The sequence below is a fragment of the Epinephelus lanceolatus genome, chromosome 3 (genome assembly GCF_041903045.1).
Source record: "Epinephelus lanceolatus isolate andai-2023 chromosome 3, ASM4190304v1, whole genome shotgun sequence".
NCBI classification, from domain to species: domain Eukaryota; kingdom Metazoa; phylum Chordata; class Actinopteri; order Perciformes; family Serranidae; genus Epinephelus; species Epinephelus lanceolatus.
Window position 1 is genome coordinate 9,830,913 of NC_135736.1, and position 18,052 is coordinate 9,848,964.

At 40.1% G+C, this 18,052-nt stretch overlaps 2 protein-coding genes across 4 annotated transcripts; one reads left to right on the plus strand and one right to left on the minus strand.

Annotated features, from left to right (window-relative positions):
* Positions 1 to 2,598: 2,598 nt before the first annotated feature.
* Positions 2,599 to 13,730, minus strand: hgsnat (heparan-alpha-glucosaminide N-acetyltransferase). 3 transcript variants are annotated; one of them, XM_078164736.1, is made up of 18 exons: positions 13,604 to 13,730; positions 12,192 to 12,307; positions 11,950 to 12,083; positions 11,216 to 11,334; positions 10,004 to 10,073; positions 9,620 to 9,689; positions 9,218 to 9,321; positions 8,792 to 8,868; positions 8,667 to 8,697; positions 8,412 to 8,572; positions 8,117 to 8,232; positions 7,802 to 7,923; positions 6,602 to 6,728; positions 6,313 to 6,399; positions 6,083 to 6,160; positions 5,891 to 5,961; positions 5,053 to 5,165; positions 2,599 to 4,198 (listed from the first exon to the last, which is right to left on the minus strand). In XM_078164736.1, the coding sequence occupies exons 2-18, from the start codon at positions 12,270 to 12,272 to the stop codon at positions 4,017 to 4,019; spliced, it is 1,743 nt and encodes a 580-aa protein (XP_078020862.1). In that variant the 5' UTR covers positions 12,273 to 12,307; positions 13,604 to 13,730; the 3' UTR covers positions 2,599 to 4,016. The 3 variants fall into 3 exon arrangements, with proteins under 3 accessions (XP_078020862.1, XP_078020852.1, XP_078020858.1); XM_078164726.1 differs by lacking the exon at positions 13,604 to 13,730 and adding an exon at positions 13,037 to 13,257; XM_078164732.1 differs by lacking the exon at positions 13,604 to 13,730 and adding an exon at positions 12,528 to 12,665.
* A 423-nt stretch (positions 13,731 to 14,153) lies between these two features.
* LOC117255604 (dynactin subunit 6-like) lies at positions 14,154 to 17,603 on the plus strand. The gene is made up of 7 exons (XM_033624690.2): positions 14,154 to 14,276; positions 14,488 to 14,552; positions 14,693 to 14,798; positions 14,943 to 15,028; positions 15,141 to 15,188; positions 15,309 to 15,451; positions 17,269 to 17,603. Exons 1-7 carry the CDS (start codon positions 14,248 to 14,250, stop codon positions 17,359 to 17,361), a joined length of 570 nt encoding a protein of 189 aa, XP_033480581.1. The 5' UTR covers positions 14,154 to 14,247; the 3' UTR covers positions 17,362 to 17,603.
* Positions 17,604 to 18,052: the final 449 nt, after the last annotated feature.

The following is an 18,052-nucleotide window of genomic DNA, read 5'->3' on the forward strand; positions in this document are numbered from 1 at the left end:
GTCAGTGCCAGAGCTAGCATATTCGGTGCCCCTCTAAAAAAAACTATTAACTATTAACTTTTATTCATATGTATTGTTTTATTACAAAAAAGAACAAGAGCAAATGACAAATCAAAACCAACAACTTAGCTAACAAACAATAAAACATATCAATAACATTTGCAAATTGTGTCTTCCTTTATTTGTGCTGCAGCCCAGATGGCATTTGCCCTTTCATTTTCTTCTTACCTAACAAACAATAATACATAACAAGCAATAAAATATGCAAATTTCATCTCCCTCTTTTTTTTCTTTTTTTTAACTGTGTCCCAGATGGCTTTGATCCTCTACCAGAGGCCTGGGAGTCTGATGGTTCTGCACAGTACCATAGCTGTTCCTAGGAGTGCACTCTTCTAGACAGAGACCTCAGATGTTGTACCTGGACTTTACTGAAGCCACTCTCTTTGGGTCTCACCTTCCATATCTGTTCCAGTTGTTCCTTCAGCCACTGGTACGTCTCAGTCTTTTCATGCTCTTTCTTCCTGAGGTTACCATCAGCTGGGATTGCCACATCTACCACAAGTGCCCTCTTTTACTCCTTGTCAGCCACTACTGTGTGTGGTTGGCTCGCAGGTGCTTGTCAGTCTGGAACTTGAAGTCCCACAGGATCTTAGCCCTGTTGTTCTCAACCACTTTTGGTGGTGTGTCCCTTGGGACTTGGGGACTTCTAGTCCACACTCGGTGCAGATGTTCCTGTACACTATCTAAGCCACTTGATGTACGCTGTCCCAGCATGCATCTTACATCCTGCTACTGTGTGCTGGACTGTCTCAGGGGCCTCTTTGCACAGCTTGCACCTGGGGTCCTGTCTGCTATGGTGGAGAAAAACAAATGTATATTTATATATATATATATATACAGTCAGGTCCATAATTATTTGGACAATGATACAGTTGTCATCATTTTGGCTCTGTACACCACCACAATGGGTTTTAAATGAAACAATGAATACCTGCTTAAAGTGCAGACTCTCAGCTTTCATTTAAGGCTTTTTTCAAAAATGTAGTATGAACCGTGTAGGAATTACAACCATTTCTTCACACAGTCCCCCAACTTTAAGGGCTCATAAGTATTTGGACAAACTAACATAATCATCAATTAAACAGTCAGTTTTAATACTTGGTTGCAAATCCTTTGCAGTCAATGACTGCCTCAAGTGTTGGACACATAGGCATCATCAGATGCTGGGTTTCTTCCCTGGTGATGCTCTGCCAGCCCTTTACTGCAGCCGTCTGCACTTCCTGCTTGTGTTTTGGGTGTTTTGCCCTCAGTTTTGGCTTCAGCAAGAGAAACGCATGCTCAATTGGATTCAGGTCAGATGATATGACTTGGCCATTGCAGAACATTCCACTTCTTTGCCTTAAAAATGTCTTTGGTTGCTTTTGCAGTATGCTTCAGGTCAATGTCCATCTGCACTGTGAAGCATCGTCTAATGAGTTTTGAAACATTTAGTTGAATCTGAGCAGATAATGTAGCCCCAAACACTTCAGCTTTCATCCTGCTGCTCTTGTCAGCAGTCACATCATCAATAAATACAAGAGAACCAGTTCCACTGGCAGCCATACATGGCCATGACATAACAGGCTTCACTGATGAGGTGGTGTGCTTTGGATCATGAGCAGTTCCTTCCCTTCTTCCTTCTCTTGTCTTCCCATCATTCTGGCAGCTGATCTTTGTTTTATCTGTCCATAGTATGCTGTTCCACAACTGTACAGGCTTTTTAGATGGTTTTTGACAAACTCTAATCTGGCCTTCCATTTTTAAGGCTAACCAATGGTTTGCATCTTGTGATAAACCCTCTGTATTTATTCTAGTGAAGTCTTGTCTTGCTTACAAGAGCATCAGGATGAAAGCTGAAGTGTTTGGGGCACCATTATCTGCTCAGATTCAACTAAATGCTTCAAAACTCATTGGATGATGCTTCACAGTGCAGTTGGACAATGACCTGAAGCATATTGCAAAAGCAACCAAAGACATTTTTAAGGCAAAGAAGTGGAATGTTCTGCAATGGCCAAGTCATATCATCTGACCTGAATCCAATTGAACGTGCGTTTCTCTTGCTGAAGCCAAAACTGAGGGCAAAACACCCAAAACACAAGCAGGAAGTGCAGACGGCTGCAGTAAAGGGCTGGCAGAGCATCACCAGGGAAGAAACCCAGCATCTGATGATGCCTATGTGTCCAACACTTGAGGCAGTCATTGACTGTAAAGGATTTGCAACCAAGTATTAAAACTGACTGTTTAATTGATGATTATGTTAGTTTGTCCAAATACTTATGAGCCCTTAAAGTCGGGGGACTGTGTGAAGAAATGGTTGTAATTCCTACACGGTTCATACTACATTTTTGAAAAAAGCCTTAAATGAAAGCTGAGAGTCTGCACTTTAAGCAGGTATTCATTGTTTCATTTAAAACCCATTGTGGTGGTGTACAGAGCCAAAATGACAACTGTATCATTGTCCAAATAATTATGGACCTGACTGTATATAATCTGCAACTGGTATGTCCCCTGCTTTAAAGGCCTTACATTACAATATAAACCAAACTCAAACAGCAATAATATTTTGGAATATATTTTATTACATAAACTTATTTTCAAGTGGTTTTCAATGGTGAATATAAAAAATAAATGTATAAAAGTCTGGCAAAACTAATTTAATCAATTTTGACAGTACTAGATGAACAGTTCTTCCAAAATCTCTCACAGCATTCAGATATTCCACATTTTAACCATGATTTTGTTAAACATGTTAATAAATGTAATCTTAATATTAACTGCCAATCTTAGGAAGGGGGGGGGGGTGGATTTTTACAGTACTGTGGGAGTAATGGCAACAGTTTTATAGTGAGAAAAGACATGATCAAATATATCTTTCTAAATCTCATAATTAAACTACTGTACACGTGCAACATACAGTATAATAGCTTTCTATGAACTCATTAAACATTTGACAAAATGTGAAAAACTGGTGACTCAATAATAGCAAACTTTTGGCAAGAGAAGGGGAAACAATTTCTGCCAATGGTAACATAAAAAATGGCATGTGTAGCAAAATAAAAAAGTCAGTTCTGTGACTTATTTTTTTGAACACCTGATCAAAAAGATGAACTCATACACATTCATGCTTCTGCATTGGCCAAACTGCAAAGCAAGAAACCTCCAGTGGGTTTCATTAGTCATCTGACATGCCCTCCTTCACTTCCCCTCAGCAACATATGTCACACCACTGGACTCCTGCTGAGCAAGGATTGCAAATGGAAAACTGACAGCTGAGGAATGATATATTGCAGATGTTTAACTTTCATATGTTAAAATCTCTGCATTCTGTTTTACCCTTGTTTAAGTATCACCTCCACCTTCCACTGTGCAGAGGAAATGACGGAGGATCATACTACATTCTTGTTAGTCCTTTCTCTCGAGGGTACATAATTTAACGCCTCCTCCTGCTGCTCCTGTCAATCTCACAAAAACCCACTTCAGTTTTCAGAGTAACGCGACAGTACATAAGATGGCAGCAGGGATTTTCCCAAGGGGAAGTCACCTAGGGCTGGTTAACCCGCTGTTGTCTGTGGTACAATATGAGGAATGAAAACCAGCATCTAAAGCCCAGTCAGATAGCAAATTAACACTGTCAGTTTGCACAGTTCTCAAAGTGTTCTTTGACAAGTTGTTCCTGAGTCAGTTAAGATATTTAGCAGGGGTCAGCTGCTTCATATCTGAGGATCTTTGGAAAATATCTTTAAACATGTATGGTCCTTTAAAGTAGTGACTAAAAAAATCAAAAAGAAAATCAAAAATATAAAGGATGTGCTGTTTTGACAGAAGATGACAGAGAACAACCATAGGTCATTTTAACAAAACAAAATGAGTATCGCATTTCCCGCTTTCCAAAAGTTTTTAGATTTAAACTCCAGCAACAGTAAACAATGTCCTCTGGTATTGCTGTCTGAATGTCCCATTATTCAGAGGCTCCACTTCTAAATTTTCCAGAAAACCTTCTTTCTGTAGAACAAGTAGGAGATCAAGACCCAACAGGAAGTAGCCACGAGGTTCTGGGTCAGGTGTTCGGCGTGGGATTGGCTGTTGACCATGCGCCAGCGGAAGGGGAAGTAGTCCTCAAACACTTCGTGACCCACGTACACAAGGATGGAGTTCATACCTGGAAGCACGCACATAATAAGAGTGGAAACTGAATTTAAAAGTGGTAGATCTAATTTCTCTGCACCTTTACAGACAGAATTGAGACACATTGGCGATTGTGTAGATTTAATAATCAGTAATCAAGTACTAATATTTTACTACATCTCCACAAATACTTGACCTCTATATTCATATCAAACTAAATGAAAATACTGTTATAGTGTGAGAAATGGAAGATTCCTCAAAGGCTCAAAACTTTTTTATGAGTGCCTAAATTTGTTCTTGTTTAATTGTTATTATTGACTCTATTCCTGCATTAACTTCACTTATTGCCGTCCATTGCTGTTCTGCAAGCTTGGACTGAAATTGAAATGGATTTTGCGTCTCTTTCTGGTTAAACAAAAAGGATCTTACGCTTTCCTAAAAAGGTCTGACTCTGTAGGAATCCTCTCCATAATGTTGTCAGACACTTAAAAGAACCATCTGAGCCTGTCAGTGGCAAAACAAGCATTTTCAGTGGATGTAAATTGATGGTGTGGACGTAGTGCTTGTACTGTTGCTGGCTGCAGTGCTCTCACTCAATACTGGAACATTTTCAAAAATCATTGTTCTCATTAGTCACTTAAACACAAAAACATGGCAAAATAGGGACTGCACTGACAACTACCTTTTAACTCTAGATTTTTTAAGGTTTATTTGACATGCAGAAAGCCACACAGCAACTCTTCAGCCTGGTAGCAGATGCTTTTTACTCCCCCTCTGCGTGTTATGGCTCTACCATAAATACTTACTGTATGTTTTTATGTACAAAATGCTTATTGTTAACACTGTCTAATTCTGAGCATACATCAGACAATATAGTGCGGTGCTCACCAGGGTAGTAGAAAGGTGCTCCAGACCACCACTTCTTCACATCCACGGTGTAGTAGACCAGAACTAGCAGCACATATGCAAAGCAGGCCAGCGTCGTCACATAGGACAGTGACCTAGAAGTGACATGAACACAAACATTCTACTACAAATATTTATCAAGGATATGCCTGTAGGGTTGGAGAGCTTCAATAAGTCTGAAGTTTATCTGTTACTTCTCTCTTGTCAAAGTTTAATACAAGACACAGCAACTCCACAAAACCCCTTTATTAGCAGCCATATGTGCTGATGGTTAACAGCTTCTGACTGTGCCGATGATCCCATGCACTGGCATGGATGGGTGCCCACTTTGGCCTGGTGGCACTGTTGAACTGTTAGACTTTTAAGATGAAATATTGTGTGTTTGATACATAGGATGAGGGAGGTAGCTGGCTAGCAATGAGACACAATTGTAGAAGCCTGGAAAATACTGGAATTTTGTGAATATACATCAGTATAAAGTTGGAGAGGGATCTCACATAGCGTGTTTTTAAAACAGGGAAGACGGGACTGCAAAATTTATTTCCGCAGTACGCATTAAAAAACCCAAACAAGCAAACACCAAAAGAAACAAGTAATAGCATCCCAGCCACAATAAAATCCTACAGCACTAAAGTACTAACACATAAACAAAAGACCTATGAACTAAAGACAATAATAAAAGCTGGGGATGTGTCTCATAACTTCTTAAACTGCCCACTCCCCTCAGCGACTTCCTCAAACCTTTGGTCAACAGATATAAACAGCTATTGCTAAGCAAAACCACTTCTTCCATCTGAAAGTGCGTCAAAGCAAACTTTACCATAAGTTCTTGTTAACAGGAATGAAGCCCTGGTCTGTGGAACACTTGGTCAGAACTGCTGATATGACTCCCTGTGTGTTATAAAAGGTTTTATTATTCATCTAAAAAAAACAAACAATGACTCATTTAATATACTTGGAAGTGACAATAAATTGATACATACTACAGAGGCATAAGAGTTCATGTACTCACCAATACAAGACCCCATACCAGAAACCTTGACATTATACTTCTGTGGAGATCTCTGTAGTGTAAGATAATTTTTCCTGCCTGAGGATAATTAAAAGTGCAATCAATAAATTCAAATTTGATTTTGTTTGTTTGTTCTAGTTAGCTATGTTATTATCAATTTGACATCAGAAATATGAGTAAAAGCAAGAAGCAAAGAGTGAGAGAGAACCAGAGAAATACACATTACCAACCTGTAATCCAAGAAAAGCCATGAGGATAGAATTAATGCTGCCAAGAACACCTTCTGGATCGTATGGCATACGAGTTGCATAAATCATCTTCATTAAAATGGAAACAGAAGAGGAAAGTTGCAAATAAGTTTATCCTTGCATCACCTGTAGCATTAGCATGGTTGGGGGTCAGTGTATGGGCCTTTCAGAGAGAAACCTGATATGTAAGCTCAAGCTCAACATCCCAAGTTATAAAAAGACTAAACGTGACTTCTGTTGGTATGTTTGGGTTGTTTTGCTGATCGCTAACCCGTGAAGAGGGATTCTGGTAGATGTGGCTCTCTCCAAGCAGCCATCGGTCAATGTAACCAGCCGCGCCACCGGTGCAGTTAGCATACAGGCCCATGTCCCCGATCCCACCTGGACCCAGGTAGCCTCTGTTCAGAAGAGTCAGCATTATCAATGTAGGATAAAGGGTATTGAGAGCAAGGTTAAGGTTTAAAAATAAACACCAAAGCAAGGATGAAATTTTAAAGGGACCGTTCACCCCAAAATCAAAAATACATATTTTGCCTCTTATCTGTAGTGTTGTTTATCAGTCCAGACTGTTTTGGTGTGAGCTGCCGAGTCTTGGAGATATCGCCCATGCAGATGTCTGCCTTCTCTTCAATATAATGGAACTAGATGGAGCTCGGCTTGTGGTGCTCAAAGTGCAAAAAATGCTTTTGAAAAACTCAACAGCAATGTCTCTTTCCAGAAATCATGACCTGGTTACACAAGATAATCCACAGACCTTGTTGTGAGCAGTTTCATGGAGGAACTATTTTCTTCCAACCAAACTGTGCGAGCCAACTGTATCACAGTGCAGAAGGAAGCGTGCGTCTACTGCTTAGCCCACCTAGCACCACTGAGCTAGCTACCGTTACAGCTATGCTTCCCTCCGCGTGGGGATACGGTTGGCGGGTGTAGTACGGTTGAAAGAAAATAGTTCCTACATGAAACTGTTCACAACATGGTCTGGGGATTATCTTGAGTAACCGGGTCATGATTTATGGAAAGAGACATTGCTGTTGAGTTATTTAAAGGCAGACATTCCTATGGCTAATATCTCCAACACTTGGCAACTCACACCAAAACAATGGAGACTGATAAATAGCACTACAGGTAAGAGAAAACAATATGTATTTTGGGGTGAACTGTCCCTTTAAGTATTTCTTTATGACACATTGTTGTCTGTGTAATTGGCTGTGCAATTCTTTGAATGTATTTCAATAAATAAATAAATTGATAAAACTGCACCTGAATCTGGGTCTGACTCAAAAATGTGTAGACACTACAAGCATCGCCTGATAATCAGACTGAACCGTCACTGCTTTTTACACAAACACTTATTACAAAGGATCAAAGACATAGATATTTTTCAGAAGTGGACAAAACCCTGTTGCTTGCTGAGCATTTCTCCTTTTACATTGATGGTAAACAACGCACAAACATGCCCCGATTTACTCACCTTGGGCAACCTGGAACAGGAAGTAGGAAAGTGAGGCATAGCCAGACGACTTCTAAGAGAAGCACACACAGCCAGGCTGGCCAGTACAGCAAGATGTCAAGGGCAGGGGACCACCAAGCATCCTGGAGAACAGAGACACTCTTCAATCAAACCTTTTGTTTGCCTCCAAAATAAATTTACTATCTGGAACATCAGAATTTTGACATATGTCAATAGATACGTAAACAGCAAACATGGCAGTTTTATTTTAGGTCATCTTTGCACCAGTTGAACACAAAATAGAAAGTCAAGAGTAGAGAGGAGCTGTCGGCTGACCGTTGGAAGGATGTCAAGATGACCTCTCGCCACCAACAGATCCAGGCAGGCTACAGTTAAGTATGTCCAGGCCAGGCGCTGCAACACACCAGGGATCCGCAGGTTGTCAAAAGACACTGTGAAGTAGATGAGGATTTAGAGCGAGCGCACATGCAGGCGGAAACACACAAGCAAACAAAGAAAGGAAGAAATAAGTCAACAGTTTGGAACAGTATCAAAGAAGAGGGTATATTAATTATCTAAATGGTTTGCGATGTCACAGTCAACATCAAAGAAGTGCGCTGTTTATACTCACATGTTCCTTGGCAGTAGTTTGGGTTGATGATAAAGAGGCCAATGAGGAAGAGCTGCAGGCTCCTCCACACGACCTTCCATAGCAGTGAGCGGCGTGTGGAGCCCGCACGGAGCAGGGCGTTGATTGACAGCGCGATGGACGTCCCCATTATAAAGACAAACCTGTTGAAGGAGGGAAACACCAAGTGTGAAAAAATGAGACACACAGAGGAGTAAAGTGAAAATGACATAAGGTTTAAATTCAAAGTGAGTTTACCAAGGGAAGACTAGATCTGCGACAGTGAGGCCTATAAGGAGACAAAACGGAAAAGACAGGCTTCAAAATCAACAACAATACCAAGGCTGGAGGCAAAGATCTGTGGAGAAGCAGGTGAGACTCACCATTCCAGCTTTCATGTCTAAAGAACCAGTATCGTCCACCTCCGTAGTTCACAAACACCATAATGACTAAGGAGATACTGACAGGAAATAAAAGAGGAATTGCACTGAGATCAGACCAAACAGGCAAGCAAAGTTAGATATATTTGTTTCAGATGATGCATCAAAGTTAGAACAGCTAAATGGGTCACTTCAGGGAAGAAAACTCCCTTGAAACAAACACTGAAACTTCAAGGCACCGGATCCACGTTAATATTATCAGTAGGGTCCTAATTAATGAGTCACAATTCCCAGTGACGGCTGCCTGCTACAGTAAGAACCACATGATTCTGTATGAGGCCAGATCAGGCCAAGTGGTAATTCAGTTCATATCTTTGTTTGAGGAAGCTGAGCTATGTAGGTGAGGGGTGAGATGAGGTAGGGGCCTACCCTCTAAATGTGTCCAGGGAGCGCAGCCTCTTGCTGGGGCTGGGTGGTGGAGGGAGGATGTTGTCAGCAACTAGTGACACTGTCCTGCCAGGGGAGCCCAGTTCCTGAGAGGAAAAATATATGTTTTTGCTTTTTGGGTGAACTGTCCCTTTAACAGTCCCTGAAAGCTGCGTGATGCATCTAACATAATAATTATAGGTGAGATTTCTAATGATTAAAAAACATTATATTTTTGTTAAATTTTTCATAACAAATTTGAAGAGCGTTTTAATGCAAACTTAAAATACAAACTCTAATAAATAAAGATATTTGGTTACTAATTTTAGTTCCAGTACCATCTCAGCTAAAAAGATTTTACAGTCTTACAGGGTTTGGCAGAATATCCTCTAAACAAACACTCACAGAGTTGATGAGCCTCTCTGTCTCCATGGTGCCGCTAATTCGGAAGAGGATACCCTTCACTAGGTCGAGCCTGGATAAGAAGCAATCAGCCAGTTTAGGAGTAATTCTGTAATACACACAAACTCACAGCTCACAGTTGAGACAGAGGAATACAGCAGCAGGAGCTCTCTGTACTTGGCAGTAATCTTAGCAAGAGATGTTCATGCCACAGCACTGTGACAAATATATCAAGAAATTGATGAAATCATAATTTCATACATCATATGTAGATTCAATTTTGTTTGCATACATACAAATGACAATGCTGATTTCTTAAACAGTATGAAACTCATAACAGCTCTACTTAGGAATTAACTGAATGAATAAAAAACAAAATGGCTTTACCCTAATAATTTTGTTCCAATGGCAGATGCCAATGCCAGTCCAGCAAAGATGAGAAAAGCTACTAGGATTGCTATGTGGAGAAAAAGCAGAACATTATTTAAATGTCGCATGTTATTTGTGCAGCATAGAAGGGATGAATAAAGCATCAAAACTGCCCTACAAAGGCTGACCACAGAACTACAGTTTTGGTCAAAATTGAATTATGGCTCAAATTAAACTTTTGGATATCTGTTGTATCTTGTGACAACATTTTCTGGTTCAATCTCGTTCTGTTCTCGAGAAAAAAGGGTGTAAAATTGCAGCAACAACAAAATCCAACCAAAAACCCAAGGCAAACCGCATTAAAAGTAGTTAGTGTGCTCTTACTTGGGATTTTATTGGATGAAGGAAAACTGCAGTAAGCGTATTACATGGTGAACATGAGAATAAGGGTGATGACAATGACAAAATAACTGATATCGAGATTCGAGACAACGACCATAGCAAAATCACTGATAAATACAATGATGATGTCAAGTCATCCTAATTTAGGTCAAACCTGATAAAATGAATATATTACAACAAAATAATACTTGACGGTTGCTTAAATGTTTCTCTGTTGCCACTTTTAAAACAGACATCTATAAATGAATCAAATATAAATTGAATGAAGTAAGAAATAAAAACAGTTTTTCTGTTCCTGAAAAAGATAAGACACTAAAATTGTAGTTGCTGCACTTTGCCTTTACATCCATCTATTTTCAACCACTTATCCGAGGCCAGGTCACAGAGGCAGCAGGCTGAGCTAAGTACTCCAGAGCAACACTTTCCAGCTCCTCCTGGGGGACCCCGAGGCGTTCCCAGGCCAGACGAGATATATAATCCCTCTAGCGTGTTCTGGGTCTGCCCTGGGGCCTCCCACCAGTTGGACGTGCCAGGAACACCTCTAACAGGAGGTGCTCAGGAGATGCCTGAACCACCTCAACTGGCCCCTTTCAACACTTTGCCTTTGACTTACCTATGTAGCTGTTTAGGGTAATACATGCATTATTGAGGTCACAGGCATAAAAATTACTTTATGAAAACCGATGTAATTTGTGCTTTACCACTTTGCTACCTATAACACATTTGGCTGGGCAGTCAAAAAAAACTTTGAAGCCATTTTTCTCAGTTTCAGTGTTGGCATAGTTTCTGCAATTAGCCTTTGTAGGACAGAAAACACTTGACACTCACGTATGTAGCTGTTGACAGGCTTCTCATCAGTCACTATGGAGCAGTTGACCGTGGAGGAGTTGTTCAGATTTTTCACCCACAGAGAGTAGTTCCCATGTTCCCCAAAGTGGAATGGAACACTGAAAGTCAAAGGTATACGCTAAACCAGGCAGGACACCATCAAGACTGATTGATGTATGTACATATGCCCATAGTAATAACATGGACCTTTTGTTTTAATGTGCAAATTGTCATTCAACAAGATAGTTGTTGACATGCCACACTCACCTTGATAAAATGTGCAAGAAATTCTACTGTATGTCGAATTATGTCTACTAACATGTCATGTCATTTTATAAAAAAAAATACATTTTCCTTAAATGCTGGATGGTTAGGCAATGAGTACTATTTTTAAGATGTGCCGCAACATCTAAACTTTGAAGTGGAGCTGTAAAGGATCTGTGAAGACTCTCAAATGTTCTTATCATGTCCATGACAGCATACTGCAGTGTAGGAACATATCTCTAAATCCTATTAGATTTTCAATCCAACAAAAAATGTTTGTTTAGGTACATATTAAACTAAGAAATGTATTTGTAAAACATATCTGCATCAGTCTATTAAAGCTGTAAGAGACCATTTTGCATTGGTTGATAGAATGAGACTTCCCAAACATTTATACAGCACAAGGTTTTTTTTATATATATATTTCTAGTTCAGGCATTTGTAAAACATGTCTGTATCATTCAACTTACTTGCAGAGCTCCTGGCTTCTAGTGTTGTTGAGCTGTAATGTAATTTCATGCTGTGTGCTCACAACAAAGTCTGCCGAACTGGGATGGCCAGGACTGGATCCTGCGGATACCACCCCTAGCTGCTGGTACAAACACTAGCATACAAGGGAACAAGGGTCCAGATCAGACTTCATCATCATCTTCATTTCAAACAAGTCACAGAATAAACAGGAGGAGAATACCTGGTGTGTGTTTAAGCCTACCTGATAGCACCGCTGTGACACCCAGTACACCACCACCTCAGTGTCCAGCTCATTGCTGACTGTCAGACTTGCCTCATCCATCTTCAGGACTATGCGTCTTCGATGAGGGTGGCCAGCTGGAGTCAGAAACAGCAGTACACATTGTGCAGATTAGTGATATAATCAGAAACCCACTGCACTGTTTAGAACTAGAGATATATGCGTAAAATAATCCCAGCTGTCCTGACTCCATGTTGACCGACATATTGTACAAGTCAGAGAAATCGTACAGTGAAGCTTTTATATGTCTTCGTAGATGCTACAGCTGAGCAGGCGGTGTCCTGTACTACAACTTACCTCAAACCAGTCGTTCACTGCTATCGTTATAGCCGAATGGTAGCTTAGGTGGAAAACCAGAGGTAAAATAACCGCCCTGTTTAACTGTAAGCTACAGCCAGGCAGCTAACACTGCTGTCTGGAGGAGGAAAGCATGTGAGAGGGCTGAAGTTATGGCTGCAGAGCTCTGTGGTCACATGCCGTATTAATCCGTAAACTACCCCCAGGAGGGAATTTTAAACGACTGGAGCTCGTGCTTGGACTGTCAACTGTATCTTTGACCTGGTGGTGTTTTGTTTCGCGTTAGTCGCGAGCTTACAATTTTATAACTTAATAGTCGAATACTAAACATTATCTAACATGGTGAATCTCTGATGAAAGCCACCGACACTGCTGCAAGGCAATTTTAACACGTAAAGGAGTGAAATAAATGTACAATTGTGCTGGACACCTGATTTTAGCTATAGCTAACTAGCTAGCTACGAAACACCATCCTGCTCTTTCTCATGTCAACAGTCCTGGATACTCACAGGTAGATATTTCGGCTGTCAGCGGCACCACGCAAACGGCTACAAATAAAGCAAGAGCAGCAAGGGGAAACATATTTTTCTCTGGTTGTGTCATTTCTTTTGTGTTTGTCCGCTTCCCCCCTACGACTGAAGATGTTTCTTTGGACTTTTTTAGTTTCCTTTTTGCCATAGCAGCAGCACAAACCACTTCCGACCCTTCCTTGTTTTGACATTGTAGTGGGAGCGACGAGGGCCAAAGTACATTATCGACGCCTAGGTTACCTGTTTGTCTTGTCGCCCTCAAACGGTCACTACCTATGGCTCAACCCCACATCCCTGTACTGCTACCATAAAAGACTGACCAGTAACTGTGTCCTCGTCCGTGTGCATGTATTGTATTTGCGCAAATTGCCAGTTTATTTGACGAACACTGACTACACACGAAATTTGACCCCAGTCACGAGTCATGACCCCAGCACAGCGCACAATAGGCATACTCCGCGCTCGGGTCACATAACGTTTCTTTCGCCAACCTTGGGAGGAAAATCAAAACGCCAACTTTTGCCTTTAGCCAGGTGTATATCTTACCTTTGAATACATGAATGTAATCCAAGAGATGTCTGCTGTCTGTCCGGTAAGATAAAACAGCTGGTCAGGCCAAAACCAACGTTAAAATCCAGTATTTCCACAGACTGCGCGGCCAATTATCTTCCTCTCACGCGTTCAAACGCAGCAGTGAATATGTTGGATTTACACGTAAGTTAATTTATTTAAACAATTATATACCCAGGAGAAACACCTTATAGTTTTCATACAGATAAAACTCATATGTGGACCACGAAAGATACACCCTTCTGTTGGATACAAGCTTTAATATGACTGAACCTCTAATATACATAGAGTACTGAGGTCGTGAAGGGAGCTACATTGTCTGTTGCTATGGCAACGTATATTATTTCAACCCATAAATTAACTAACTCGCATCTGTGTTCACAAGCGTTTCTCCCTGATATTTTGTACAGACTAGAGTCGTTTCTCAAATGAGCTGAACTCTTCCCAATTTCCGTCTTTAATCAGATAATCCTCATGTTAGTCATCAGTCATCTTTTTATATTGCCATCTCTTTAAAAAAAAATGTCCACCGACGCATGCGCACACGCTGTGACAGCAAGGACTCCAAATCGATTATCGAGTGAATCAACGGCGCCTCCCATCGGACTTCATCTTTCACAATGGCGGATAAACAAAATGCTCAGAAAAGGTAATATTAATGTTAACCCGTTATTGACGTTTGCTCGCATAGCTAAAAGTTAACAGCAAACAAAAATAAGTACTTAATAGCCATAATGAAGCAGCCATGTAGCTAGTTTATACGGCTAAAGAAATGGCTAGTTAGCTACATGACGTTAGCTAACATAATAAGTATTTTTCCTCTCATGTTCTCAATCACTGTTTTCTTTTTCCCCCTGCAGTGTCAAAATAGCCGCCGGAGCTGTAGTTTGTGTTGAAAGTGAGATTAGAGGAGATGTCACCATAGGTAAGACGTTTCGCTTTGGGTCACTTCCAAGTAGTCACTGATGACTTGATAAAACTTGTATTTCTTACACTTAAATCGGATTAATCTCTCAACTAATTCAGCAGGTTTAAATTAACTTTTTCAATTCTGTGTTTCCTCAGGCCCCAGGACGGTAGTCCACCCAAAAGCTCGTATCATCGCAGAGGCAGGACCCATAGTGATTGGAGAAGGCAATTTGATCGAGGAGCAAGCTCTGATCATTAATGGGTAACGTTAATTCAGGATTCCGTGTATCTCAGTGTATAACGTGTGTTACACATACAAGATGGGTTATCTTTGCATATGGGCCACCTCTGTTTTGAAATCAGCCTGTATTGTAACAATAACAAGTTTGTTTCTTCTACTCTGCAGGTACCCCGAAAACATCACCCCAGAGTCTGAGGTGGAGCCAAAGACAATGACTATTGGCATGAACAATGTATTTGAAGTTGGTTGTGGTATCCTTTTGTCTGACCAGTCTTGTTCCATAAGTCAAATGATTTCATACTGTAACCATACTGTGACTCATAACTATCAAAAGTTCATTTTGCCTTAGCTGAGGACCAACAGTATCACAAGCTTTGAAAATTGGGGACAACAATGTGATTGAATCCAAAGGTTTGTTTGGCTTTTTGTGTGTGTTCATGTGTGAGCAACCCACATCTGCAGAGTAGGATGGAACGTTTCGATAAAAAGTGTCACTCACCGTATCAAATATCCTCTGTTCTGTTGTTCTAGCTGATGTTGGTAGGAATGTGATCCTCACCAGCGGCTGTATCATTGGAGCCTTCTGTCAGGTCAACACCTGTGAGGTCATACCTGAGAACACGGTCATCTACGGCTCTGGATGTATGAGGCGGGTTCAGACGGAGAGACCGCAGGTACCACAGCATTCCAATATGTGTTGTGCTCACAGATGGACCATCAAAATATAAAATTTTTAGCTGAGTCTGTCCGAGAGGTGCTGATTTAACACAGCTCAACAGTAAGGGCTGCTAGAATTGACAGCCAATTCTTGGCCTTTTGTTGCCATCAGTGGCAACTACGTTTTGACATATAAAAAATAGGAACAGCAAAATGGCACTGAAAATGAATACATTTTTAATATTTGCTGTCCTAGTGATGTTTAAATAGTGGGGTTACTGTCAAAACCTGGAACCAGACAATTCTGCACATGCGTTAGTGTGTTAATATGCAGGCACGCAGGCATCTATTTTAGTGCTAATGGAAAATCAAATTAACAGAATGACTGTGGCTGAAAACTTTGACTAACCCATCAGCATCCCAAACAAACATGCAGATTGATTCCACTGACATAGAACCACGTTAACCTAAACAAAAAAGTAAATTTCCAAAGTATCCCAGTATCTTTGAGTTGGATGCAAAATTATAATGTTAAGTATGTACAACACACAACATTTTCACTAGTACAAGGTAGTGCATCCTATAGAACCACAGGGCTAGACAAGCACTGGAGCTCTAAGCAACACGAGTGTGCAGTTTAACAACATGTGAAAGCTGCAAGAGCTGGCGCACCCATTGATCGGCTGAAGAACACCGCCATTTGTAAGATTAATGCCACCTACCAGGATTTTGTGTACCAGAAATTGAGGGTGGGTATGCTAACTGATAACAGTTAAGATTCAATTTTGTAAAGCATCAGATAAAAAAAAGAAAAAAAAAAAAAAAAAAAAACTACACAGGCTTTTTGTTCAGTTACTGTAATAAACCTTTTCAACATTCTTTTATGTCACGTTTTTATTAGTAAACTGATTTACATCTTAATCAGTTAAAATATAAGGTATCCAAAGATCAGCAGTCAAAAGCTGATGCCTGGCGCCGGCTTGGTGACCACTTTAAAAAATTAGTGTTGAGCCCTGTGTAACTCATTGTTAACTGCAGGCTGAAATCTGTGGGGGTGTTTTAATAGATTGCATTGTAATTGTTAAGTGCCAGTGCTCCCACCTCTTGTATATGGCGCCTGTATTAGAGATGGGCATGAGTACTCACTCACAAAGACATAACAGCACATTATCTCAATATGCCTACTTCAGACATGACAGTAACTGTGGGTACTGGTAAAACCCTGCTCTGAGCTGTTGGACATTTCAGTCACATTTATATAATCACAGATCTTGCATGTCTTTGAAGCATTTCTTTCAGGTCTGAGAGCTTCCACATATATATATATATATATATATATATATATATATATATATATATATATATATATATATATATATATATATATAATGAATGGTCTTTTCAATCATGTTGTGTGCAAAAGCAGACTGTAAGAAATACATAGTTCATATAAGTATAAATTGAAGCTCAAACATGCAAGGCCCTATTTACAGCTCTCTGCTAACTTAAAAAGAGCGTGCACCATATTTACACTGCAGGTTCCTATGAGATTTTGCACATTACTGCATGCAAGGTAAGAGCAGCAGAGCTCTGGGAACCATAAGTTTAACAAACTGCATCATAATTTGTTGCAGTATTGCAGCTTCTAATTTCCATTGGGCATTTTTTTCCATACTCTACTGAGCTTGTTCAGGGAAACACTATAAATCATGGTGTGTCAGGTCTATTGTTTTCCTAAGTAGTAGTGCAACATTTTCAAACATGTCCTATGTCTGAGTTGGAAAGCATTGTGCACAACACCACTTATTAATATGTTTGTTTATTATCCTCACAGCCCCAGACCCTTCAGCTTGACTTTCTGATGAAGATTTTGCCAAACTACCACCATCTGAAGAAAACTGTTAAAGCTAGCCACAACGCTAGCTAAAATGTAGCTTTGTTCTGCTACTTCTTATGTTGGATTGTAAATGGCGAGCAAACCCATTATTTATATAGACCTGTCCAGAAGGAAGCATGAATGTATATATAATATGTACCTAGCTTCAACAGTGCTTTTTCTCACTGACTGATAAATATTTTCTACTCTAACAGCTGATTAAGCATTTCATCTTTATCTTGCTGTGCTGATGTATCCTTTTCTATAATTAATTAAATAACCTCAGAACTGCTGATGGTGTGCTCCATGTACTCATTTATGATCAAAGTGGTTACCAGTAATTTTATTACTAGGTTGTAAATAGTGCAGTAAGAAAACAGGAGTTATTAGAATGTTTTCAGTGTATATGCACAATTTGAAAAGAAGACACAATGCCAAAACTAAATGAGACAAGTTTCCGTCTTCTCTATCAAAATGAATGACAACACTTTAAAGGGAAGCTGTTATGCTTATCTTCAGGTTCATACTAGTGTAGAGGGTTTCTACTACAACTATTATACCCTTTAATGGTCCAAGAAAACCCTCATAATGTCTGTGCTGCAACACCTGTACTCACTCTCTATTTGGGACACTCAATTTTAGTGCCCTGCATTCATGTATTAGTAGTAGTATATAGTATTGCGATGTTTTTGTGTGGTAACATCGCATTGTCACATAGTGCAAAGTATCGATTTTTTTAATT

Excerpts from the sequence above, each read along its gene's own strand:
- LOC117255604 (XM_033624690.2), top strand. The coding sequence starts at position 14,248 with ATGGCGGATAAACAAAATGCTCAGAAAAG. Across the intron at positions 14,277-14,487 it reads AAACAAAATGCTCAGAAAAG|TGTCAAAATAGCCGCCGGAG; the intron begins GTAATATTAATG and ends TTCCCCCTGCAG. Across the intron at positions 15,189-15,308 it reads CAATGTGATTGAATCCAAAG|CTGATGTTGGTAGGAATGTG; the intron begins GTTTGTTTGGCT and ends CTGTTGTTCTAG.
- hgsnat (XM_078164726.1), bottom strand. The coding sequence starts at position 13,205 with ATGGCAAAAAGGAAACTAAAAAAGTCCAAAGAAACATCTTCAGTCGTA. Across the intron at positions 7,924-8,116 it reads ATCTTGACATCCTTCCAACG|GATGCTTGGTGGTCCCCTGC; the intron begins GTCAGCCGACAG and ends TCTGTTCTCCAG. Across the intron at positions 6,400-6,601 it reads ACCAGAATCCCTCTTCACGG|ATGATTTATGCAACTCGTAT; the intron begins GTTAGCGATCAG and ends ATTTTAATGAAG.